Source organism: Bradysia coprophila, unplaced genomic scaffold (assembly GCF_014529535.1).
Source record: "Bradysia coprophila strain Holo2 unplaced genomic scaffold, BU_Bcop_v1 contig_232, whole genome shotgun sequence".
NCBI classification, from domain to species: Eukaryota; Metazoa; Arthropoda; class Insecta; order Diptera; family Sciaridae; genus Bradysia; species Bradysia coprophila.
Genome location: NW_023503493.1, coordinates 9,298,762 through 9,323,015, shown reverse-complemented (window position 1 = coordinate 9,323,015; position 24,254 = coordinate 9,298,762). Strand labels below are relative to the sequence as shown.

Sequence of the window (24,254 nt, the reverse complement as noted above, 5' to 3'; positions counted from 1 at the left end):
AACGCAGAAAAAGCGATCCTGAGGTTCACTTAAAAATATTCCACCGAAGAAAAGCAATAAGTTTTACTTGCCTTGAGTACTCGGTTAACAAATGCGTCAAATTCATAACGATCTGTTGCCGCAATGCTAACTTGGAGGATTGCTATAGAGAAGGATCAGTTGCCCAAATATTAGCAAAGATACCAAGTATGACACTTCGTAATTGATGATTTTTCATTCATGTTTGTTGCATATTCTACCAACATAAATAATCATAAATAAATATATTGGATGAAATTTGATGCTGATTTTAATGTGCATGGAAATAAATCAGAACCAGCGATACAATTTCTATCAGATCCAAATAACTGGAAGGAAAATCTTATACGAAAGAATGCGGCAAGAGATCGTTTGACGCATTTTTTAACCGAGTACTCAAGGCAAGTAAAACTTATTGCTCTTATTCGGCGGAATACTTTTAAGTAAACCTCATTATCGCTTTTTCTGTGTTTTCGTTAAACACATTCGCCATCTCCCCCAACTCCCTGTAATAGTATTTTACATGACTAGGGATAAAAAGATGAAAAGTAGAGTTTTCGTGTGAATTTTGTAGATCGCGCGTACACGTACGCGTCTCTTATATACTAGTCCAGACGCTTGTGTCACGAAAAGTGGCTCTGTGGGATTTGAGGTTTTAAGATTTTTTGTGAATGGATTCTGATAGAGTATCGAAAGTTGAAGAACTTATCGATTTCGGAACTTTTTTGGTTGTAGTTGAGACCTGTACCTGTCGAATGAGCCTACTTACACGAAATCCTGTCGTAAGACACCGGCCAAAAATGGCTTCAAAGTTAGCGGTTTTTTGTGTAGTGCCTACGGAAAATGACCATCTTTCCGCCATTTTGTTTTTCCAAAAAAAAGTTCTTCCATAAAACTTAGGTAATTAATGTACCTTGCTAACAAAGAAAAGAAATACGAGCCAAGTCACTTCTATCTCGAGTTATAGCGATTCTTAGTTTTACACGAAAACGGTAATTTTACCGGTAATACCGGTTCATCGACCTCAAGAAAAAAATTTAGTTCTACAACTTTCGATACTCTATCAGAATCCATTCACAAAAAATCTTAAAACCTCAAATCCCACAGGATGACACAAGCGTCTGGACTATACAGCCTTATAGTAGTAATGTACTATTGTATCAAACAATAGGCACATTGATACATTGGAGAGCGCCCATGTCATATCCTTGTGTTTACTTAACCGACTAATGACACGCAAATATGAGCGCTAGAGACAACACGAATATGATTGAGTGAAATAGTAGTTCACAAAGTCTGATTGTTTTGTCTTTGTCGTCTCGTTACCCATCATGTGATTTTCCCAAACAGGATAGATAGCGCCTTCATCAAATTTGGTAACGAAACAATTTCCATTTTCTAATAAATTAATGCCAGAAACATCAAAATGCGTCGCATTTACACATCACTCTAGCGGAAAGACATTGATTACGAGCCATAATCTAGATTACGAGCCGTCTGGAACAAGAGATGACGTTTTATTTATAACAACTTTCGACAGCAAATGAAATAAGCCGGGCTCGTAACTGAGCCGTTACTTCATTGAAGAACATAAATTGGTTATTGATAGCACTTGAGAGACACATCCTACCGACAGCCCATGACCTATGACCCTCTTTATTTACACGCAAGCTACGATGCAAGCAATACTTTACAACAATTAGGCTCACGATGTATATTATGACACATGGCCTGCGGCCTCGAGTCATAATTACACATCTAGAGCCTAATAAAGTACTTTGCACCGCGATTGCATAAATAACTATTTCGCAACTTGTTGCATAAATTACCGTGTCTGTTGTGAACGGTTGATTTTAGAGAATTTTGCGAGTTGTAGCCCGAACGAAATGGGGGCCACAAGCTACAGCGCCTAAAGTCAACCGTCCACAACAGATGCGTATACATCTTTTCATGTCGATGGTCTAAATTACGAGTGACGGAATTTTGGAATTTTTTGGGCAAATACGCATGTACAACAAGTCAAATTGTTTAATATTAATCATCCAAACCAGATACGTAACTAATTCACCAGCTAAAATTAGCGAGCTCCACTTTATGCGAACGATAACTAAAACTCGTTTTATCTTCTTAGAAAGTATTGTAATAAATGGTAAATAACTGAACGCAAGATACAAGATAATTGTTTCATTGATAAATTTTAAGCAGCTTAAGATTGCCACACGGTTATCTAACATCCAATATCTCAAAGATACTATTCAACGTCTTTTTCTGAAGAGTCAATAAATAGTCTTCAGGATGAATGGAAAGCTTTAGTAGCATATCTTAAATCGACGCAATCACTTGAAGAGTAACAAAATTATGATGTCAACACCACCACCTCTCGATACTCAATTCGATCCTACCACAAAGACTTGGAGTGGCCCACCTGAAAATCATGACAAAAGTCGACAGATTGGCGAATATGTGCTAGATGTTCTGAAAAATGCTGTGAATCAGGACAAAATTGTTCAGGTTGAACCCACAACAGATTCTCTCACACAATAGACGGATAAATCATTAAAATCCATCGTTTCGCAGATATTTCATGAGACTGGTGAACGAACGAGTGTCAGAGAAATGTATCTGAAAATTGTTCGGATCGGGCTACGGTTGCAGAAAGCTGGTGTACAGCCTGGTGACGTCGTATCAGTAATATCACAGGTTTATCCGACAACGACAGCTGTATTGACTGCGATTCTTGCTATTGGTGGCGTTGCTAGTTTTTTGGACAGTAGTGCAGTGACTTATTACAGTAAGTTATGTTCCTTTTAGTATTAGATGGTATCCGGAGACAGAACTTCAGAAAGTGATCAGATCTGAGTCCCACTGATCATATGAATTATAACCTTTTATCGATTTGAAAAGCGGAGAGAGTGTTAAGTCAATTGCCGAAAAATTCTAATAATAAATTGCGGTGGTATCTGCACAGATAACGATTTCCATATCAATTCTATTTTCGCAACAGTGTAATGGGTCAATTTGTTTATAACCTACTAAGCTACCTTACACACACGATAAACCGCAGTCAGAAATGGATATTTTTCCGTATTACAATCCGGAAGTTTATTGAAAATGGTCTGCTCTTTGGAATATTTACGAAACACCTTCATTCGACGATAACAAACTCAATAGTGCAGTGGTTCCTTGCTTACTTTCCACCACTAGATTGAATTGAGAGTGTAAGCTCAACAGAACCCGGATTTGAGCCGATTGTAAATAAATCTGATTCAATTGGTTCAGATGAAGTTGAGTGTAGAGCTTTCGCTGAGCTTACCGACAAAAAGCATTGTTCGGAGAAACGGTGTGCGACTCCTACTAGTTTCGTTCGTAGTACATCATATATGGCACTAGTTTGTCGATCACGATCAGCTTAGCACTGCAAAATATTGCGGTAATTAAAGGGTCTCAAACGATCGGCTGCGAAACTAATGTAGTAATGATCTAGCCCTAAACCCTCGATGGTTTGTTAAAGCAGATTATTATTTATCAATCTCGACCATACCCTATAAAAAACTGAGAACAATACACGCTTTTAGAGGACGAAAAGAACGATCTACGACGAACGAAGCCCAAGTTCATAATTTGCGATGCCGGAATAGTCGATGAAATAATGGAATTCACTGACGGTCAGCCAATAATAACATATGGTGATAACGGTGGCAAATATCCGACAATGGACGACTTCCTTGTGAATTACGAGCAGGAAGAGGAGGAACTGATGTAACGATCTTAATTTTTGAAACAAACTTTTCCGTTACTTAGGCAATGGATTTGATTTCACAGACCCGCTAAATTTGAACAAATCGACAAAGTTACGGCAGTGATTATACCCACGTCTGGCACAACTGGTATGCCAAAGCTCATTTGTTTGTCTCATGCAATGGTGTTAAGCCATTTCTTTCGTCCAATGTAAGACAATCATGGGTGATCGCGATTTGAACGGATCGCAAATCGATTTTTTTTTGTATTCTAGTGTACATTACGACTCGTATGAGCTGATATCACTCAACAATTGCCCAATGTTTTGGATCAGCGGTGTAGTTGCGTCACTACAAGATTTGACCGAATTGAGAACGCGCATCGTAACCAACCTGAAATCCACACCCGAGTCAATAATTGAACTGAGTCTAAAGTACAACGTAACCGACGTATTTTGCAACTCTGCCCAATTCACAGGGTGTGCGCAGCTTTTGCAAAAAATCAAAACAGAACTGCCGACGATCAGAGCCTTTTCTGCTAGCGGCACAACGGTTCCATATCATTGTGTTTTGGAATTGAGAAAGTATTTTCCGAACGGATATTGCATGTCTGGCTATGGACTATCCGAACTCGCTGGTATCATTTCGATTGACATTTTTGGACCAGAGGGAAGTGTGGGATTATTGACGAAAGGAATGCAACTTAGAGTAAGTTGAATAGTAACCTATGGACTCTAGTCCAGACGGCCTGGTTGTGCATTTATTTGATTACTGATGAAAATTAACAGATTAAAGATGAAGATGGTGGACTACTAGGCCCTAATGAGACAGGTTACGTCTGGGCGAAATGTGAATCCGAATTTCTGGTGAGTGCCAACCGACCTATATGCAGCCACCACATTCCGGTTTGTAAAATTCATTGCAGGATTACCTCAACAACGAACCGCCGAGACACCTTAAATTTGACGACGAAGGATTCATAAATTCGTTTGATATTGGTTACTTTGACGACGATGGCTTCCTGTACGTAACTGGGCGCAGAGAAGATATGCTGGAATTCATGCACCAACCCGTTTATTCCACAAAAATCGAAACAATCTTATTATCGCATCCCGATGTGATCGATGTCTGTGTGGTCGGTGTACGAGTACCACCATATTTCGACATTCCAACGGCAATTGTGGTCAAAGAAGCCGACAGTCAAGTAACTGCTGAAGATATCCATTTGTGGATCAAAGGTAAATTGACGCATGAAGTGACGACGATGACAAAAACTAATTTCATTTAGACAAACTGCCGAGCGATTTGTATAAGTTACGGGGAGGTATCTATTTTGTGGATGAGTTACCCAGAACCATTACCGGAAAGGTCAAAAAACATTTGGTCAAAATGCAAGCATTCGAATTGTACCATGAAAGTGGAACGAATATTGAAGATTTCAAATACTGAGCAAGGCAACCAAATATATCCGTTACACAGCGGGAGAGTGTCTTTTGAATTTGAATGATTATCGGGTCCGTTTGTTGTTTTTTTTTTCTACCAGCGCTAGGAATTTGTGTGTTTGTCTTGCCCGCCGTTTTTGGGCCGAAAAAAATGAGTGATTGTTGCTATTAAACCCCATGTCATTTCAAAGTTCTAACTGGATTTTTTCATCACGAATTGTAAACTTTCATCTAGACGTGAACATTTGAAGGCAGAGATTTGGCAATGTCATTTGTTATCTGTAACACCGATAAAAACAAGCATGCGCTCAGATTGAAAGTGCCTTTTATGGCGAAAAATAATGTTTAAACAAATAAAGTACAAGATTTTCGTATTTGAACAAGTATTCAGAAAAAACAAGCAACAGATCAGATGAACATACGTTTACCGTGAATGTCTTAAAGCATTGAAGCTTTAGTCTCAAAGAAGTCATGGATTGGTTAATTCCCTTGGTGATATCCTTGCCTTCATTCATCGGCCAATTCACACAAACAGTTCAAAACATAATGTGTTAGCACGTCAAAATCGGTGATCATTTGGCCGAAACATGAATTTTTACACAAGAAATTGGTGGAATCTGTACTTGAAATGAAAGAGTTAGTGTTACTTTGTTAGTTAGTTACTGTTTCCAGTTAGAGATTTTCCACCTAAACGCTCCTTCAGTGTGGACCGTTCAAAAGAAATTTCAGATGAATTTAGTGCACGTTCAGCGATCGGTCAAGGCACGATTTTAGGTCCGATCCTCTTTCTGACATTCTTCGATGACTCTGAAGCAAACCAAGAAACAGCAAGATCGTATAATTTTGACGCTGACAAGAAAAAAGCAAAAATCTTAACTTGTTCGGCAGACACGAGGAAATTGTAAGAAGAAATGGACGAATTCGGGCAGTGGTGTGATGACAATGAGCTGGAACTAAACATTGCAAAATGCAAGGTGATGACTTTCACACGCAAAAGGAATCCCATCGAAGCAAATTATACCATCAAAGGAACAGAGATAGAAAGACCTGGGTGTCATGATGGATCCAAAAATGACTTTTGCGCTGCACAGAAAAAAGCCGACAACAATCACGAATTCGTGAAACAGGAGTGCTGCAAGGCACTGAACGTGGACAATGCCAAACTTTTGTATGGAACTCTGGTGAGGTCACACGGATCACACTTAGAATACGCTAATATTATTTGGTTGCCGTATACAAAGGCTCACAGAGAACAAATAGAGAGTACACAAAAGCAGGTTGTCATATTTTTAAACAAAGACAACATCAACAGACAAGAAAATGGATACGCGCTACGACCATCAAGAACGATGCGAAGAATTGGAACTAATCTCACTAAACAGAAGGAGGGTAATTTCGGCTGCATTGTGGATGCACCAAATTGTATCTGGACGTCTGGACTCTCCATACTTACGTAATCAACTGAACGTAAATACTGGAGATCGCCAACTGAGAAATTCAGGTTTTATTAGACTGAAACATCCGAGAACGGAATATGGGTGGAATTCTCCACCCAACAATGCGTGCAAAGCATTCAATTGTGCAGCGGAAGTTGTCGATGCGACATTACCGTTTCTACGCTTTAAACAAGAAGTTCTGAAACTGCCAGATCGGACATTCGGTAACCTCATAGAACTGTGATACAAGAGATAACGATTGTTAGATGGGAAAAGACTGTGATATAGTGGAAGTGAATTGCTTTTATGGGAATAGGGAATTGAATTTGAAAAGTTGAATTTGAAAGGTTGATTGATTTGGACATTAATATGAATTTAAATTGGAATTGAAGTAGACTTAGATGTGTCTGATTGGATTGACTGACGAAGCTAAAAAGCTAGATTGATTTAGTGTTTAATATTTGATTGTATTGATTGTGATGGTGACGATGACTGTAACTATGTCAGCTTTCTTAAGTAGACACTAAAACCAAAGAATAAATAAACTGTTTTGTGGCTCATTTCTAGACTTTTGGGATTATTAAGGTAGTACAATTCCATCACTTCGCATGGTCCACCACATTCCCAGTTCTAGAACTTCAGGAGTTTGATGGATTTTTCAGTCTCTTTTTTGGTTTACTGATTGGCTTCTAGGATTATAAAGGTGGTAGTTCGTTAATTTCCACATTTTCGTTACTTTACATGGTGTACTATCATCCAAGTTCTAGAATTTTAGGATTTTGATGGAATTTTCTGAAAAATTTTCAGGTTTTCTTCTGACTATTAGGGTTATTAAGTTGGTTGTGGATTGGTCTCTGCACATTAATTGACAAATTAGCTCATGCACCTGCTGCTTCGGGTACCAACCTTGTTTCCGTTCTATGTAAGACGTTATATAATGGAAAAATATATTTTTCCCACGCTTCATTAAATATTCGGATCAGCTGAAAAACAGCTGAAGCAAATTCATGCTGAAATTTCACTGCCTCTTCCGAAAATGCTGATATCAGTCAAAAACCTTTGAAATTTGACTCAAAATTTAGAAAGAAAACGATGAGATGTTCACTATTTGGACCACACCTAACCAGCCCATCGTCGTAATTTTGTTCACAATTTCGATTAGCAATCGACGGAACAAAATATTTCAAAAATCGGTTAAAACTGTGATCAAGTTGTGTTCTTCTCGGTGAGAGACTGTTTCCTTCGAATGTAAAAATGAAAAATTTCGAACTTACTCTTGATCACCAATCATTCTATACCACCAGATGAACTCTCGACATAAAAACACTTGATTTACACCCGAAAATATATTTTCCTTCCAAAATATCTCTCCCATTCCTTCTACTCATTTCACAGTTGCTCTGGACTTTTGCTTATCAGGTCTGTACGTTATAGGCACAATTTGTTTGGAACCGATAAAATTATCGCTGGAATAGGCGTACGGAACCATTCCGGTGATTTTGGTACTTTGACTGATCAGAATAGATGTTGGCAGCGGTATACTACATATAGCCAATGCATTCACATGCCGAAGTTCATCGGTACTAATTGATGATAAAAGGAACACTTTACTGTTTGCCGTTTCGACGGATCTGACGATACCTAAACGAATGAATTGAATTCGTCAATTGGCGTTTGAATAACAAATTTTAGGAAAACGTACCCAGTCCGTAACATTCCAGTATATCATCAGTATCGTCATCGTTCGACCGGCACAGGTAGACTAAATTTCCGTTAATGGTTTTCGATCGCAAATCCGGACCGATGTTGTCGTCATTTACAATAACAATTTTGATATCCTCCAACGATGCACTGGATTAGAGAGAAATATCAAAATTTGCCCGTCGCGTCGAACAATCAAAACTCACCAAACCGGCTTCACATCCGTTATCCATTTAGCGTTTCCCTTCAGAATATTCCCCAGTTTCGACAGAATCGTTGCGTAGCGAAGGTCTTTCGGTGATATGTCCCATACGCGTTTCCTATTCGTCACCGACATTGAGTCACAGATATGCGTTGAATATGTACAATGACTGTCCACGTCACGGACTTCTTCATCAAAGAAATCGAACCGGAAATTGTTAACCTCATCGGCAAGCAGAACTTTATCGAAATTATTTTCCTCGCGACCAGCCTGAATCTGAACCAAATCGGTGGGCTTTAGCGTCCGTAGAATAGCCACAATCAACTCCAAACCAAATCCCCGACTGTAGCCCATTGTATTGACGACCCATGGCATCGATCTGAACTCGTCGACGGACTGGCAATATTTCAGCAGTTTCAGCACACATTTCAGATATTTGATCGACGACACCAGGACGTTCACATCGCCGAACAGGTACGACTTGTGCGGTGACTTATTTCGTAAATAGCCTGGTCCTAATATCGGTTCGGTGATTACAGTAGCGCTGACCGTTTGCGGTAGAAACATTTCCGGCTGCCCGATGTCCAGATCGATCAGTAAAACGTTTTTGAATTTTGTTAAATTCCGATTCACAAAATATCGCAAGAACGTCGACTTTCCAACGCCCTTGCCACCAATGATTACATGCCGACTGGTCGATGTCATCGCAATGTCTTGCCACTGTGGATTGATTTTCAGGCCACTTCCGCTTGACGTGTGAAGCATGAATTGACTTCGGACTATCGACTCGGACTGATGAAATGGTCGCAGTGAGAACGTGTTCACATTCGGAAAGACCGCTTCCTTCATGTAATTCTCGATCATAAAAATGCTTTTGCTGATGTCACCTTCCAACAACAGGACAGCATCCGTGGACCGATCAAAATTCGAAATGATTTCCTTTAGGTCTGCTCGAAGGAAACGATTCGACAGTTTTCTCAACTGAACGTTTAACTGTTCCATCGGATCAATGGTTTCACCTTCATTCGTTTGCTGCTGGGACGACGGTGCCAAATAGAGAAAACTATGTCCACGCGGTGAATAAGCCGTAACGGTTTCATTCGATTGCAAATCATGTCCGAGTATGCACACCTCACCGGCCAGTAAACGAATTTTCAATGCACCGTGGAAGTAAATTTTGCCTTTCAACAGCAACAGAACTTGAGTCGAATTCGTCGAAGTGAAAAATTGTGGGGATGCATTGGAACCGGTGAGAATGTCACCGCTTGAACTGTCGTTTGAGTCGCTTTCAATTTCCATTGATATCTCTGGAAGGTACCACAGAAACATTTCGGTTAGATGTGAGTGTGGCTTTCATTACTCCCACTGGATTACCTTCAATTTCCTGCTCCAAATCTGATTCACCCTCAACTTCCTCATTTAACACGTCGTAGATCTCGATGTCTTCAGCGGGCCCTACAAATCGGAAGGATATTATAGCAGACGCGACAAAGCTTTAACCGTGAACATCTTACGTGGACTTTTCGTGCGAGATTTTAGAGCATGAAGAGCTCTCATTCGTTTCTTACTAATTGGTCCTCGCATTTGACTGCTTATCCGTTTCTTTCGCAATTCTTCATTTTTGGCTCGACACTGAACATAATACTCGTACGCTGTCATTGACGGCTGGTCATTCGATCCAGTCTGTTTTGACGATTCCGCGGTATGTATCCGATGCTTTTTGACTTTGACTGAAAGAATCGAATTTGTAAACAGACCAAACAGCGGTACGTAAACAACGGGCGATACCTTTCGATTTCGTGCTTGTTGCGTCTATTCGTTGATGGAAACGTTTCTTCGATTTCTTACCGACGGATCTGTTGCGCTTTGAGCTAGAGGACTCGTGTTTTGATCTCACTTTTAACATTTTTGAGAACCAATAACAAATATCGTTCGCACGTGGTAATTACCCCTCCACACACGATGTTCAAATGTCAATGTTGACATTTGAAATGTCAATTTATTTGACCAACCGAAAACGCTGTGTATATTGTGCTATGCATCTGCGTTATCGGCAACGATGTTGTGGACGAAGGGCGTGAATTTCAAGCATAAAATCAGGGCGTAGATTCTCATGCCGTTTGTAACTTTAAGAATTTGTAATTTGATAGTTCCATGTATAAAATCCTATTTTCATGTTAAAGTTTAAGAATTCGTAACTTGACAGGTCTTATGGGATCATGTCCACACGTTAGTGAGTGGGCGTGACGCAAGTTCACTACCAAAAAGGTTTCCATTTTTAGACCCGTACGAAGTACTGGGGTCTTATAGGTTTACGCATACGTTTGTAACACGTCGAATTGGACTCCCTGAGTAAGGGGAAACCTATTGTGGTTGTGTAGAGATGCCAAATCCGCGAAAAAAAAATGTCCGTCTGTCTGTCCGTCTGTCCGTCTGTCTGTCTGCACGATAACTTGAGTAAAACGCATCCGATTTTGAAAATTCTTTTTTTTCCCGTTTGGTAATGTCAAAAGACAGGCTAAGTTCGAAGATGAGTGATTTTGGATCGACCCCTCCCGAGCTGTGGCACAATAAGTGCTTTACGGTTTTTCGAAGATATCTCCGGACATTTAAACGTTAAACTTGTAAGGGATACGTCAAATAAAAGGTATTTACAATACCGATCGACAAAAAAAAAGTTTATGGAAATCGGATGACCGACTCGTGAGTTAGACCCCTTGGTGTGGAACAGGCACAGGGCGGCAAGCAGTTTTTGCTTGTAGGTCGGCCACATTTGAACATATTTCGTCTGTTTTAGCTTTATTAGATAGGTATTGACCGTACCAATCAGGGAAAAAATTTTTATGAAATTATGTTCTCCGGAGCGTGAGCTAAGTCTCTTGGAGTGAGCTCTTATCTGGCTACTCGGAAGTACAGTGAACGTGGTGTATTTTGACAATATCTCGAGTACATTTTGACCGAATTTCATGAATTTTTTTTTGTTTGAAAGGTATTAACGAATGTAAAGCGTCGGTACTATTTCCGGTATCCTAACAAAATGGCTGCCGGTGGCCATATTGGATTTTAATAAAAGTGATATATCTTGGGAAAAATGGTACTTATAGAGTTTCTGTTAACATGGAAATAATTTGTTATGTGTGTGGGCTATATTGAGCTATATACAGGCATATAGAGCTATATAATAGCATATTCCTCTGTGAAATGTTTATTTACAGTGAAATATAGGTAAATATAGCGGTATATAGCTGTTTAAATAGGAATTTATGAAATTTGACTTCGTACGGGGCTGTCTATATTGCCTCCGGCAATTTAATTGTGTATGATAACAAGGCAAAGAGTGGATAATGTAAGTGATTTTAAAGGGAGAATAGTTTTTCAGCAGAGAAGAAAATGAAGTAAGAGAAATGAAGAGTTTCACATTAAAGGCTTTTTGAGTAGGTGTTTCGTACGGGTCGGCGTTAGCTATGTTTTTGGGTGGGATTTTATACACGCGAATGTCAAGTTACGGCCAGAACGCCGATTCTTATGAATTTAAGAATTCGTAACTTGACAGTTTTGTATGGACTACCATTGAAATGACAACTGTCAAGTTACGATTTCTTAAATTCACAAGAATTGCCGCACAGAGTCTTTGTATCAAGGGTTGAAAAGTGTTTAAATTTGTGGTCTTCCGATTATCCGATGGATTATCTCGGAACGAAACCTTTTTTGTGTGCATCACAGTCACATTTATGTAGAGAACCAGTCACTCTCGTATTATGAGACGAGTCGGGAATGTAGGTACAAAAGTGTTGCAATTACACTTCATATATTTGGCATTCAACGTACAAATGTAAGGCGCACTTCAGGTTAAGATGAGGCAATTATCTTTACAAAATTAAAAACAAATTTCATCGACGAAAAGGAAACTTAATTGCTGGCAAACGTTGGTAATATTTCGTTGGTGTACTGATGCACTTAAATCCCCACGGTCTGCATAAGAATGTTATTCGGACAATTCCCGAAACGTCGGATTATTGGCATCCCGATTATTGTGGGGAATCCTTTTCAACTTGTCGATGTATTCAATTGGCAACTGGCTTTCTTCCGCTCCCTTCCAAATGCAATTCAAATATGTCCGACTCGGTTGACGATCAATCGGTAAGTCCTCAAGTTCGTAGTTCTCGTCGGGATTGGTTACTTTCTGATATACACGACAAGTGATTTGCTCGCCCGTCGGTGTATCTACGTCCTTTGTTAGAGCCTTGTACAGATTTCTTTCGACACCTTCCTGTCTGTGGTGAATAAATGTCTTCGCTATCATTTGGAAACTATTATGCAAATGAGAGACAACGAACCTATCCAAGTCTGCCATGTTGACCATATCGATTTCCCATACAGCGCCCCAAACATGGCGACCCTCATGCTCGACAATTGTTGCTGAGCAGCCGTTCCAGTTTCGTGACTGCGTGTTGAAGTCTAATCTGTAGTCCTGCAAATACAACACAGTAAATGAATCAACTGCAGTCGGTTCCTCATTAATGTAATAGAGTTCACCGTGATAGATAATTTAGTGTCGTCCAAATTTGTCGTGATATTTTTCGCTTCTACCTTCACTTTTGATTGAGAAATGATAACAGATGGCGTTGAGTGAGGAATCAGCGCAGCTCCATCTGTTACCATTACTCAGCTGAGTACGTATTCTTAAACAGTATCTGAATCATAAATAAAACTGATAGAAAACCTTTAATTTTCCGGTGCCTCTCCGTACGGCCGTTGGATTTTGGAAATGAATTCGTCTCGAGAGCAGATTGCTTCCATAGGCAAAGTACATGAACGTTTCATTTGATGATGAAGTTGTGCTATCCATTGTTGAAACGACCAAATGAGAAATGGCTAATGGACAATGTTAGCAACTATAAAACACAGAAAAATCCTTTGTTAACCTGGAGCTATCGAAATTATAAGCTTAATGAAATCAATAAAATTTGCCTACTAAACCGTTATTATCAACAATAATCCTAGCGAAATTTTGTAGCGAAAAATTCGACTGAATCGTTCAAAATTTTCCGCCAGTCGCTTTTGTAAATTTTTTCTAGGTTATGGAAAGAACAGGATAGCACCTCTGAGAAGATCGCGAAAACAGTGGCTGTGGCACCTCTATTTTGGTGCCTCCACAAACGTAGAAGAGAATTTCATGTGCACTACAAATTTTTATGGAATATATCCATTGAAGCGTGCAGATTCGGATGCCTGTTACCTTCGTTACCTCTGAACCTGGTGTTCCAAAGTCCAAGATTTCAAGGTTGTATGTAAGACTCGAAACAGGGATCTGAACTTGAATTTCAGGTCGACCTTCAAATACTTGAATGTGAACTCACTTGACCTAAATTTACTGAATTCTGAAAATCAGGTCAGACTTCAGGTATATCTGCACCTGATTTCTATCTCGCCTCATGTGCATCAACTTAACATTATGCTTGATTTCCTCTTACGCCGCACAGTGTTCAAAACCGTAATTTTCACTATCATAAATCTATTTTTCACACCAGTATGTCACTTTGCGACCCCTTTATGTACCTAATTACCCTACAGTAACAGAAGACTTTCGAAAAATCAAGAATTTTTTTTTTTCGTTTTTTGGGTTTTGAAGCCCATTTTCCCCTTGAGGGATTTGTAAATTTTCCTTGTTAAATATAAAAATCATCAGGACGTTGCAGCTTGCATTGAGACACCTCAAACATACTCCTTATGGTCTTTTCTAAGTTCCCCCACCTTTTGCCTTCACTTACTGCTGTAGAAATGTTAGAGACAACGATTTTATTTCATGAGGCTTTTTTGAAATTCTTTGGTTATTGATGAAAATGTGGATAAAGAGATCTGTTTTGCAACGATTGGTGAGCAGGAAGGTTTGGGAACTTAGACAAGACCATGGGGAGTATGTTTGAGGTGTCTCAATGCAAGCTGCAACGTCCTGATGATTTTTATATTTAACAAGGAAAATTTACAAATCCCTCAAGGGGAAAATGGGCTCCAAAACCCAAAAAACGAAAAAAAAAATTTCTTGATTTTTCGAAAGTCTACTGTTACTGTAGGGTAATTAGGTACATAAAGGGGTCGCAAAGTGACATACTGGTGTGAAAAATAGATTTATGATAGTGAAAATTACGGTTTTGAACACTGTGCGCCGCTTTCGCTCCGTTTGCACTCCGTTTACTCTTGAAACAATAAAAAAGAGGCGTGGTTAAGCTAAACGGAGTGTAAACGGCGTAAGAGGAAATCAAGCATAATTCTTAGTTCTCTCACGGCTCTCTCATATCACGGAGTACTTTTTGTTAAGTGGAATGGGAACTTTACTCTGATATAACCATATATGAAGTAGAGACGAGAGAGATATACGACACGTAGAACAAAAACGTAAACTAAAAGAACCTGTGTTCAAATGTTCAATTATTTTTAATATGTGTTGGTAACACTGATTTTGAGCTAGTTGCATAACTGAAGGTAACGCAGACCCTCAGGGAATAGCAAGAAATACGGATCCAAAGTTTCGGGTGAATATAAGATTTGTTATGTTGCATCCGTGACATTTGGCATGATCATGTTTTTGGAACTGCGTTGTTTAGTATTGAGTGTCGGCATGTGTTGCAACCTAACAAAGTGAATTTGACTTGTGTCCAACGTTATAAAGATTATATTCACTCGAAACTTTGGATCCGTGTGTAACTGCGGATTTGCATTACCTTCAATTAACAATTATAAACGCCCAATGTATGTCTGCTTATCTGTTTATCTATTTATCTATTTGTCGGTCACAAATTCCCAGCGTGAAAAAATCGCAAATAAAAACCCCAGCCAAAAAAATTTGGCAAATTTGGTGCGACATCTGTGTGATGAGTGTGGAATTTTTTTTTGTGGGAAAATTTGAAATTTTTTTGGGTCAAATTTTTTATTGGCAAAGTCTTAGAGTTTTGGGAATAGAATAGGTGAGTGTGCGCAAAAAGTGGAAAAATTTGGGCACTATCAGTTTTTAGACTTATCTCGGGAGTTGTGGCAGATGGAAGATTGGTTTCTTCGGCAAAGTCTTAGAGTTTTGGGAATAGAATAGGTGAGTGTGCGCAAAAAGTGGAAAAATTTGGGCACCATCAGTTTTTAGACTTATCTCGGGAGTTGTGGCAGATGGAAGATTGGTTTCTTCGGCAAAGTCTTAGAGTTTTGGGAGTAGAATATGTGAGTATGCACAAAAACTGTAAAAATTTGGGCACTATCAGTTTTTAGACTTATCTCGGGAGTTGTGGCAGATGGAAGATTGGTTTCTTCTGCAAAGTCTTAGAGTTTTGGGAATAGAATAGGTGAGTGTGCGCAAAAAGTGGAAAAATTTGGGCACCATCAGTTTTTAGACTTATCTCGGGAGTTGTGGCAGATGGAAGATTGGTTTCTTCGGCAAAGTCTTAGAGTTTTGGGAGTAGAATATGTGAGTATGCACAAAAACTGTAAAAATTTGGGCACTATCAGATTTTAGACTTATCTCGGGAGTTGTGGCAGATGGAAGATTGGTTTCTTCGGCAAAGTCTTAGAGTTTTGGGAGTAGAATATGTGAGTATGCACAAAAACTGTAAAAATTTGGGCACCATCAGTTTTTAGACTTATCTCGGGAGTTGTGGCAGATGGAAGATTGGTTTCTTCGGCAAAGTCTTAGAGTTTTGGGAGTAGAATATGTGAGTATGCACAAAAACTGTAAAAATTTGGGCACTATCAGTTTTTAGACTTATCTCGGGAGTTGTGGCAGATGGAAGATTGGTTTCTTCTGCAAAGTCTTAGAGTTTTGGGAATAGAATAGGTGAGTGTGCGCAAAAAGTGGAAAAATTTGGGCACCATCAGTTTTTAGACTTATCTCGGGAGTTGTGGCAGATGGAAGATTGGTTTCTTCGGCAAAGTCTTAGAGTTTTGGGAGTAGAATATGTGAGTATGCACAAAAACTGTAAAAATTTGGGCACTATCAGTTTTTAGACTTATCTCGGGAGTTGTGGCAGATGGAAGATTGGTTTCTTCGGCAAAGTCTTAGAGTTTTGGGAATAGAATAGGTGAGTGTGCGCAAAAAGTGGAAAAATTTGGGCACCATCAGTTTTTAGACTTATCTCGGGAGTTGTGGCAGATGGAAGATTGGTTTCTTCGGCAAAGTCTTAGAGTTTTGGGAATAGAATAGGTGAGTGTGCGCAAAAAGTGGAAAAATTTGGGCACCATCAGTTTTTAGACTTATCTCGGGAGTTGTGGCAGATGGAAGATTGGTTTCTTCGGCAAAGTCTTAGAGTTTTGGGAGTAGAATATGTGAGTATGCACAAAAACTGTAAAAATTTGGGCACTATCAGTTTTTAGACTTATCTCGGGAGTTGTGGCAGATGGAAGATTGGTTTCTTCTGCAAAGTCTTAGAGTTTTGGGAATAGAATAGGTGAGTGTGCGCAAAAAGTGGAAAAATTTGGGCACCATCAGTTTTTAGACTTATCTCGGGAGTTGTGGCAGATGGAAGATTGGTTTCTTCGGCAAAGTCTTAGAGTTTTGGGAGTAGAATATGTGAGTATGCACAAAAACTGTAAAAATTTGGGCACTATCAGATTTTAGACTTATCTCGGGAGTTGTGGCAGATGGAAGATTGGTTTCTTCGGCAAAGTCTTAGAGTTTTGGGAGTAGAATATGTGAGTATGCACAAAAACTGTAAAAATTTGGGCACTATCAGTTTTTAGACTTATCTCGGGAGTTGTGGCAGATGGAAGATTGGTTTCTTCTGCAAAGTCTTAGAGTTTTGGGAATAGAATAGGTGAGTGTGCGCAAAAAGTGGAAAAATTTGGGCACCATCAGTTTTTAGACTTATCTCGGGAGTTGTGGCAGATGGAAGATTGGTTTCTTCGGCAAAGTCTTAGAGTTTTGGGAGTAGAATATGTGAGTATGCACAAAAACTGTAAAAATTTGGGCACTATCAGATTTTAGACTTATCTCGGGAGTTGTGGCAGATGGAAGATTGGTTTCTTCGGCAAAGTCTTAGAGTTTTGGGAGTAGAATATGTGAGTATGCACAAAAACTGTAAAAATTTGGGCACTATCAGTTTTTAGACTTATCTCGGGAGTTGTGGCAGATGGAAGATTGGTTTCTTCTGCAAAGTCTTAGAGTTTTGGGAATAGAATAGGTGAGTGTGCGCAAAAAGTGGAAAAATTTGGGCACCATCAGTTTTTAGACTTATCTCGGGAGTTGTGGCAGATGGAAGATTGGTTTCTTCGGCAAAGTCTTAGAGTTTTGGGAGTAGAATATGTGAGTATGCACAAAAACTGTAAAAATTTGGGCACTATCAGTTTTTAGACTTATCTCGGGAGTTGTGGCAGATGGAAGATTGGTTTCTTCGGCAAAGTCTTAGAGTTTTGGGAATAGAATAGGTGAGTGTGCGCAAAAAGTGGAAAAATTTGGGCACCATCAGTTTTTAGACTTATCTCGGGAGTTGTGGCAGATGGAAGATTGGTTTCTTCGGCAAGGTCTTAGAGTTTTGGGAATCGAATAGGTGAGTGTGCGCAAAAAGTGGAAAAATTTGGGCACTATCAGATTTTAGACTTATCTCGGGAGTTGTGGCAGATGGAAGATTGGTTTCTTCGGCAAAGTCTTAGAGTTTTGGGAGTAGAATAGGCCGGAAAAGTAAAAAAGTCGGGAAGTTAGAATCGGGTGTTTCAATTAGGTTTTTGGAATTATCTCTGGAACTATGGGAGATGGAATATTGGTTTCTTCGGCAAAGTCTTAGAGTTTTGAGAGTAGAAGACGGCGGCATTAATGAAAAAGTCGGGAATTGGGAATTAGCTGTTTCAATTATGTGTTTGACGGAATTATGTGTTTGGCGGGATTAGGTGTTTCACGGGATTAGGTGTTTCATGGTATTATGTGTTTGACAGGATTAAGTGTTTGACGGGATCATGTGTTTGACTGGATTAGGTGTTTCAATTATTTACATGTTTGACGAGATTAGATGTTTCACGGGATACGGGATTAGGTGTTTGACGCGATTGGGTGTTTAACGGGATTAGGAGTTTCACGGGATTAGGTGTTTGACGCGATTGAGTGTTTCACGGAATTAAATCTTTGACGAGATTAGGTCTCAATCTTAATTCAATTCCAAAATTTACTGATCTTCAGTTGAGATCTCAACTCAACTTAATTCCTAACTTTCTTCTCGCCGTAAAGGCGTTTTGTTGGTTCCTAGGGAGCTCATCATTTTATGAAATGTAACGTAACGGAGTTTTGTTCGTCCCTACAGAATTCATCTTTTTACGAAATGATTACCAATTTTCTTTGTACATAAAAAGCGGTTTAACACGCCGAGCGATCCGGCCCATTGCCCCGGAGCGAAGCGGAGTGCCGCAATGCGAGCCGGGCGCCGGAACGGTGTCGGTAACTTAGGAGTTATTTTTTTTTTTTTTCGCAACGTCTAATAATTAGTCTGTGTAATTTTTGTTATAAAAAATTTCAATTTACAGAACCAAATTATAGACGGCAACTGAATTCACCCTTTAATAAATTGTATTATTGTTGGTTTGTCATAGAAAGGTAAAAAATTGGTTCTGGAGATATTATAACTAGATATGGAAATAATAAATGTATGGAATGGAGATAAAACATATTAAAAAGTTGAGATAACAATTTCAGAAAAGAAGATAACATCAGAGATTAAAAATTTAAAAATGGAGATTTCAAATGGAGATAAAAACAACTAAAAACTGAGATAAACAACATGAAAATGCAGAAACTATGAAGTATTTGACGTCATAAGGGGTTAGGTGTTTGACGGCATTAGGTGTTTGACGGGATTAGGTGTTTGACGGGATTAGGTGTTTGACGGGATTAGGTGTTTGACGGGATTAGGTGTTTGACGGGATTAGGTGTTTGACGGGATTAGGTGTTTGACGGGATTAGGTGTTTGACGGGATTAGGTGTTTGACGGGATTAGGTGTTTGACGGGATTAGGTGTTTGACGGGATTAGGTGTTTGACGGGATTAGGTGTTTGACGGGATTAGGTGTTTTTCGGGGTAGCTTGCTAGGCGGCGATGAGGCGCGGAGCGCCACGGGAGTCGACTAGTTTTTATATACTTTGCATGTTATAATGAGACGATGTAATGGAATAGGTTAAGACACTTGCGAGTTGATCACGAAGGCAGTGGCATCACAATTTTCCTGTGGCGCCAACAAGGTTTTTGAAACTTTATATGACGATTTCAACTTAACAAAAAACAATTTTGTTTTCATGTTGATTTTTTACAAAATATGTAATGAGTGCGTCTAACAAAGAATCATAAAATTGAATGACATATTTCTGGCCAAGACATTCTTCAAATCGATTTTTTACCATGAAGCCATGATTGCTCATTTTTGGTCAAATGGAGAAAAATGTAGAACACAACCAGAAATATGTCGCTCAATTTTATGATTCTTTGATGTCATCCGCCTTCGTGAGTATCTTAACCTGTAAGTGTGCCTAAAATTTGAATTTTAAGTGAACGATTCGATGAAAAAGAGAACCGAAAAATACATTTCAACGCTTCATTGTATGAAAATGACGCTACGTTAGAAAGACCTCCGCACTTTCCATTTTGAATTTCGACCGCACTTACGGCGTGAATTATATAACCTTGCCGTTTCCCCCTGATTCCGTACCTGCAATCTGCATTACCTACATTCCGTAAAAATTAAATTTTTGGTAAACACAAAGTGACATTCAACATAACCTCACATTTTTGAGAAACAAAATAATAAATTCGATAAACTCTCCCGTTCGGATACACCGAAAAATTATGTTGAATTTGAAAATAATCGACGTAATTTAGTGCAACATCCAGGCCAGACACGAGATATCACTTCGAATATGTACGAATTAGTGTCCAGATGCGTGATTGTACTGTTCTATTTCTTCGGTGTAGCTGTGTTCAGCGGCTACATTCATATGGTAAACATTTTCAATCAAATGTACACAGACGGAGCGCCGAGGTACAAATATGACTACATAATCGGTTAGAATATGACTAACAACCACCAACCATCACAGTGACAATTTGTTTCTAATTGATATACATTTCCCTGCCGTACACAGTTGGAGCGGGTACTGCCGGTCAAACCATTGCAGCAGGACTGCCCAGCGATGATGTTCTGATTTTAGAAGCCGGAGGATACACTACATCACTGTTAGATGTACCCATTTTTACGCCAATTCTTCAGAAATCCGATTTCGATTGGAGCTACGAAACGACACCGCAGTCGCATTCATGTTTCGGACTAAGTCAACACCGCAGTCGATGGCCAATGGGCAAAGGTTACGGCGGGTCACAAATACTGAACAATATGATTTGGAATAACGGAAATCCGGAGGACTATCGAGGATGGTTTTCATCGTTGGAAGAGTACAACTACGAAAGGGACATTCTGCCCTATTTTCGGTATGGAGGGAACTTGATTCTCGATTGTCGTGTCCGAATCAACCGACGACGCATTTCAATGATTTTTTCGATCTGAAATTTCAGCGAATCAGAAATGGACCACCAGCCAACGATTCTACAACACAAAACGAAATTGGCCGATGCATTTCTAAACGCCACCAAAGAGTACGGCTACGATGGCAATTTCCAAATCCCAACCCTTACGCAACGTAACGGAAAACGTTGGACAATGGCACACGAGAACCATCAGAACGGTCCAAGGAATCACCACCTGGTGTTGCATGCATTCGTGATGCATTTAACATTCGATAGAACGTCGAGGAATCGTGTAACCGGACTGGTCTATGAAAAGAATGGTTTCGAGTTCGAGGTGTTAGCAACAAAGGCAGTCATACTATCGGCAGGTAAGCTCGAAGTGAATTGATGGGATTACGTTCCATAAAATTGAATGGATTTTACAGGCACGATAGGCACACCACTGATTTTACTATCATCCGGAATCGGACCTCAGAAGGATCTTGTAAATGCTTCGGCAGCGTTCCGCAAAGATTTACCGGTCGGAATGAATTTGCAAGATCATGTCACAACTGGCGTTGATTTGATTTTATTGAACGATACTCTGGGTCTGCGACCGTGGGAAGTATTTACGTTCGAATCCATTTATCGGTACTTGTATAAGGGTGAAGGACCGCTCACAATGAATGGCTGTGAAGTCATAGGCTTTATGAATACAACAAAAAGTTCAGCCGTTTGGGACTTGGGATTCATGGTTCTACCGATTGGGCCGTCAGCCGATGCTGGCATGCATTTTAAGCAAATTTTGAACATAAAAGAGAGTACGTGGAACCAATACTTCAATCCGCTCACATCACAGCAAACCGTATCCATTCTACCGATTGTATTGCATCCGAAAAGCCGTGGACAGGTAACGCTGAAGGATGATGTGATACTAATCGATCCAAAGTATTTATCGCATGACGACGACGTTGATGTGATTGTGAAGGGAATACGGATACTGGAGCAGTTAATTCAAATGCCCAGCATGAAACGGTTGGGCGCTGAGATTAATCCGAAACCGTTTCCCGGTTGCGAAGACTTTACGTTTGCGTCGAACAATTACTGGCAATGCTATGTGCGACATTTAACGTTGACCGCATTCCATCCGGTTGGTACGTGCAGAATGGGGGCGTCCGACGATGCAACGTCGGTTGTGAATCGTGACTTTCAAGTCATCGGAATTGAGAATTTATTTGTCGTCGATGCATCCGGTATTAGTGGGCTTTACACTCAATGTTGCCAATTTTTACCAATACAGCCTTTTACATTTTACAGTTATGCCCAACCTACCGAGTGGCAATCCGAATGCAGTGGTCGCAATGTTGGCAAAGAAATTCCTATCGATTTTCCTACAGAATCACAGGGATAAGCCGACCAACTACGACATTTAATGTTATTCGAAGAGTGGAAAAATGTTTCGCGTTTTCCTGATAAATAAAGAAATGAACCAGACGAGACCTCGCAAAAGCCTTTGATTAGAATAAATTTTTGATGGGACGAAAGTTGGGCGTTTTCATTGAATTACCAACACAATTTTAGCTGTTACTTGCCTGAATGGAATAGATCTGCAATATTGACGTGACAACAACTCGATTTCTTTATGTAAGCCAAACAAACGAGCACTACAATTACATACTACTATTCCATTTGATTACTCACAACCGTCAACCAGTCAACTTAACAGCCGGATCGGCTGTCAAGCGGCAGTGTATGTGTGTGAGAGAGTGTTAGTGCATACCATATGACTGCGCTATTTTTATTATCATGTAGAAAACACAGCCGTCATAAAGTTATGAGCCGAACCAAATCGCAATTTTTGTTTCGAAGTGACAGTTTTCACATTGACATTTTTGACATTTGAAAAATTTCGTCATACGTGTACTGTACACTAAACTTGTCTCTAAACAATCAATTTGGAATAATATTACAGTATTGTTGCCTCACAGTCATCCATTTTCATTCCGTTTTGCCCGTTTACGTGACAGTTGTCATTTCAAACAGTGTATGGAATGCCAAATGTCATGTACTAGGGATGGGAGACGTTCAAAATTATCGATAATATCAATCGAAAGAAATTATCGATAATTGATTAATCATATCGTTATCGATAATTTAATAATTATCGATAATTATCAAAATATCGAAATTCGATAATTATCAAAATATCGATATTTTGATATTTATCTGGAAATTCATGATAATATACCGATATATCGGAATATATCGATAAATATCGGATTTTCGATATCTTGATAATTATCAAAATATCAATAATTATCGATTATCGATATTTTGTTGATAATTTTCGATAAAAAAAGTCGATAATTATCGATTATCGATAATCATTATCATTATCGCCCATGCCTATCATGTACACGAAGGCAAAACGGAATAAGAACGGATGACTGTGAATTCAGTCTTATCGTAATCGTAAATATTACTATTACAGTGAAGTTACTGTAATATTATTCGAAATAGATTGTTTAGAGTCAAGCTTTGTTACAGTATACACGTTTTCATCTGATGTTATGACGAAATTTTTCAAATGTCAAAAATGACAACGTCAAAAATGTCAATGTCAAAACTGTCCCTTCGAAACAGAAAGTTTCGATGTGGTTCTGCGGTTCTGCTCAGGAAAAAATTGACATTTGGAGTGCTTACAGAACTTCCGGTGAAGTTCACTGTGAAAATCTTGACAAGTCTACCCGTATATGGGTATGGGTAATTCCAGCTAATTTGAGACTTTTCGAAATATTTTCACCAAATGAAAACCGATTTCAGTAACAGCTTTTTTTCCTTGAAAGCTGTTGTCCAGACACGTCTTTAAGCTACATATTAGGTTGGTGGCCGAAAATCTCAGGGAGATAACACCATAAAAATTTATGCTTGTTTCTAGCAAATTTTTGAAAATTCTAGTTTATTTCACGAAATCTGAAACGATTTCACTAAACTTTTTTTTTGCTGAAAGCTATTGACAAGACGCGTAGTTTGCCACCAATATGAGGTCATTGGCATAACGCCTCCCCGCGACCAAAAAGTGTTTGATTGTATTCGATTTTCCAAGATATTCTCAATAAATCTCAAATGATTTCTGTAAACTTGTTTGCCTGTAGAAACGAACGCTATAATTCCGCAATTGCACCAAATTACACGAAATTAAATTTTTAGAAGATTTTTGCTTCATTCTGCTTCGAAGTAAGGTGAAATCACCCAAACGTT

At 39.2% G+C, this 24,254-nt stretch overlaps 4 protein-coding genes across 4 annotated transcripts; 2 read left to right on the top strand and 2 right to left on the bottom strand.

Annotated features, from left to right (window-relative positions):
• Positions 1 to 2,243: 2,243 nt before the first annotated feature.
• Positions 2,244 to 5,250, top strand: LOC119076453 (4-coumarate--CoA ligase-like 7). Its single transcript, XM_037183220.1, has 8 exons — positions 2,244 to 2,529; positions 2,596 to 2,809; positions 3,594 to 3,777; positions 3,841 to 3,966; positions 4,031 to 4,463; positions 4,544 to 4,621; positions 4,681 to 4,993; positions 5,044 to 5,250. The coding sequence occupies exons 1-8, from the start codon at positions 2,377 to 2,379 to the stop codon at positions 5,202 to 5,204; spliced, it is 1,662 nt and encodes a 553-aa protein (XP_037039115.1). The 5' UTR covers positions 2,244 to 2,376; the 3' UTR covers positions 5,205 to 5,250.
• A 2,714-nt stretch (positions 5,251 to 7,964) lies between these two features.
• Positions 7,965 to 10,518, bottom strand: LOC119076452 (polynucleotide 5'-hydroxyl-kinase NOL9-like). The gene is made up of 6 exons (XM_037183219.1): positions 10,325 to 10,518; positions 10,051 to 10,266; positions 9,911 to 9,991; positions 8,541 to 9,843; positions 8,336 to 8,484; positions 7,965 to 8,274 (listed from the first exon to the last, which is right to left on the bottom strand). The coding sequence occupies exons 1-6, from the start codon at positions 10,440 to 10,442 to the stop codon at positions 8,018 to 8,020; spliced, it is 2,124 nt and encodes a 707-aa protein (XP_037039114.1). The 5' UTR covers positions 10,443 to 10,518; the 3' UTR covers positions 7,965 to 8,017.
• A 1,809-nt stretch (positions 10,519 to 12,327) lies between these two features.
• Positions 12,328 to 22,740, bottom strand: LOC119076451 (gamma-glutamylcyclotransferase-like). The gene is made up of 4 exons (XM_037183218.1): positions 22,586 to 22,740; positions 13,260 to 13,431; positions 12,874 to 13,007; positions 12,328 to 12,810 (listed from the first exon to the last, which is right to left on the bottom strand). Exons 2-4 carry the CDS (start codon positions 13,383 to 13,385, stop codon positions 12,522 to 12,524), a joined length of 549 nt encoding a protein of 182 aa, XP_037039113.1. The 5' UTR covers positions 13,386 to 13,431; positions 22,586 to 22,740; the 3' UTR covers positions 12,328 to 12,521.
• On the top strand, positions 20,249 to 22,535 carry LOC119076450 (glucose dehydrogenase [FAD, quinone]-like). The gene is made up of 5 exons (XM_037183217.1): positions 20,249 to 20,555; positions 20,636 to 20,978; positions 21,063 to 21,382; positions 21,440 to 22,246; positions 22,311 to 22,535. Exons 1-5 carry the CDS (start codon positions 20,411 to 20,413, stop codon positions 22,424 to 22,426), a joined length of 1,731 nt encoding a protein of 576 aa, XP_037039112.1. The 5' UTR covers positions 20,249 to 20,410; the 3' UTR covers positions 22,427 to 22,535.
• Positions 22,741 to 24,254: the final 1,514 nt, after the last annotated feature.

Coding starts and splice junctions, on each gene's coding strand:
- LOC119076453 (XM_037183220.1), top strand. CDS start 2,377: ATGATGTCAACACCACCACCTCTCGATACTCAATTCGATCCTACCACA. Junction 2,530..2,595: donor ATCAGGACAAAATTGTTCAG/GTTGAACCCACA, acceptor ATCGTTTCGCAG/ATATTTCATGAGACTGGTGA. Junction 3,967..4,030: donor AGCCATTTCTTTCGTCCAAT/GTAAGACAATCA, acceptor TTTGTATTCTAG/TGTACATTACGACTCGTATG.
- LOC119076452 (XM_037183219.1), bottom strand. CDS start 10,442: ATGTTAAAAGTGAGATCAAAACACGAGTCCTCTAGCTCAAAGCGCAAC. Junction 10,267..10,324: donor AACAAGCACGAAATCGAAAG/GTATCGCCCGTT, acceptor CGATTCTTTCAG/TCAAAGTCAAAAAGCATCGG. Junction 9,844..9,910: donor TTTGGAGCAGGAAATTGAAG/GTAATCCAGTGG, acceptor GGTACCTTCCAG/AGATATCAATGGAAATTGAA.
- LOC119076451 (XM_037183218.1), bottom strand. CDS start 13,385: ATGGATAGCACAACTTCATCATCAAATGAAACGTTCATGTACTTTGCC. Junction 13,008..13,259: donor GAGGCACCGGAAAATTAAAG/GTTTTCTATCAG, acceptor TTGTATTTGCAG/GACTACAGATTAGACTTCAA. Junction 12,811..12,873: donor AACATGGCAGACTTGGATAG/GTTCGTTGTCTC, acceptor TATTCACCACAG/ACAGGAAGGTGTCGAAAGAA.
- LOC119076450 (XM_037183217.1), top strand. CDS start 20,411: ATGTACGAATTAGTGTCCAGATGCGTGATTGTACTGTTCTATTTCTTC. Junction 20,979..21,062: donor GACATTCTGCCCTATTTTCG/GTATGGAGGGAA, acceptor CTGAAATTTCAG/CGAATCAGAAATGGACCACC. Junction 22,247..22,310: donor ATTTGTCGTCGATGCATCCG/GTATTAGTGGGC, acceptor TACATTTTACAG/TTATGCCCAACCTACCGAGT.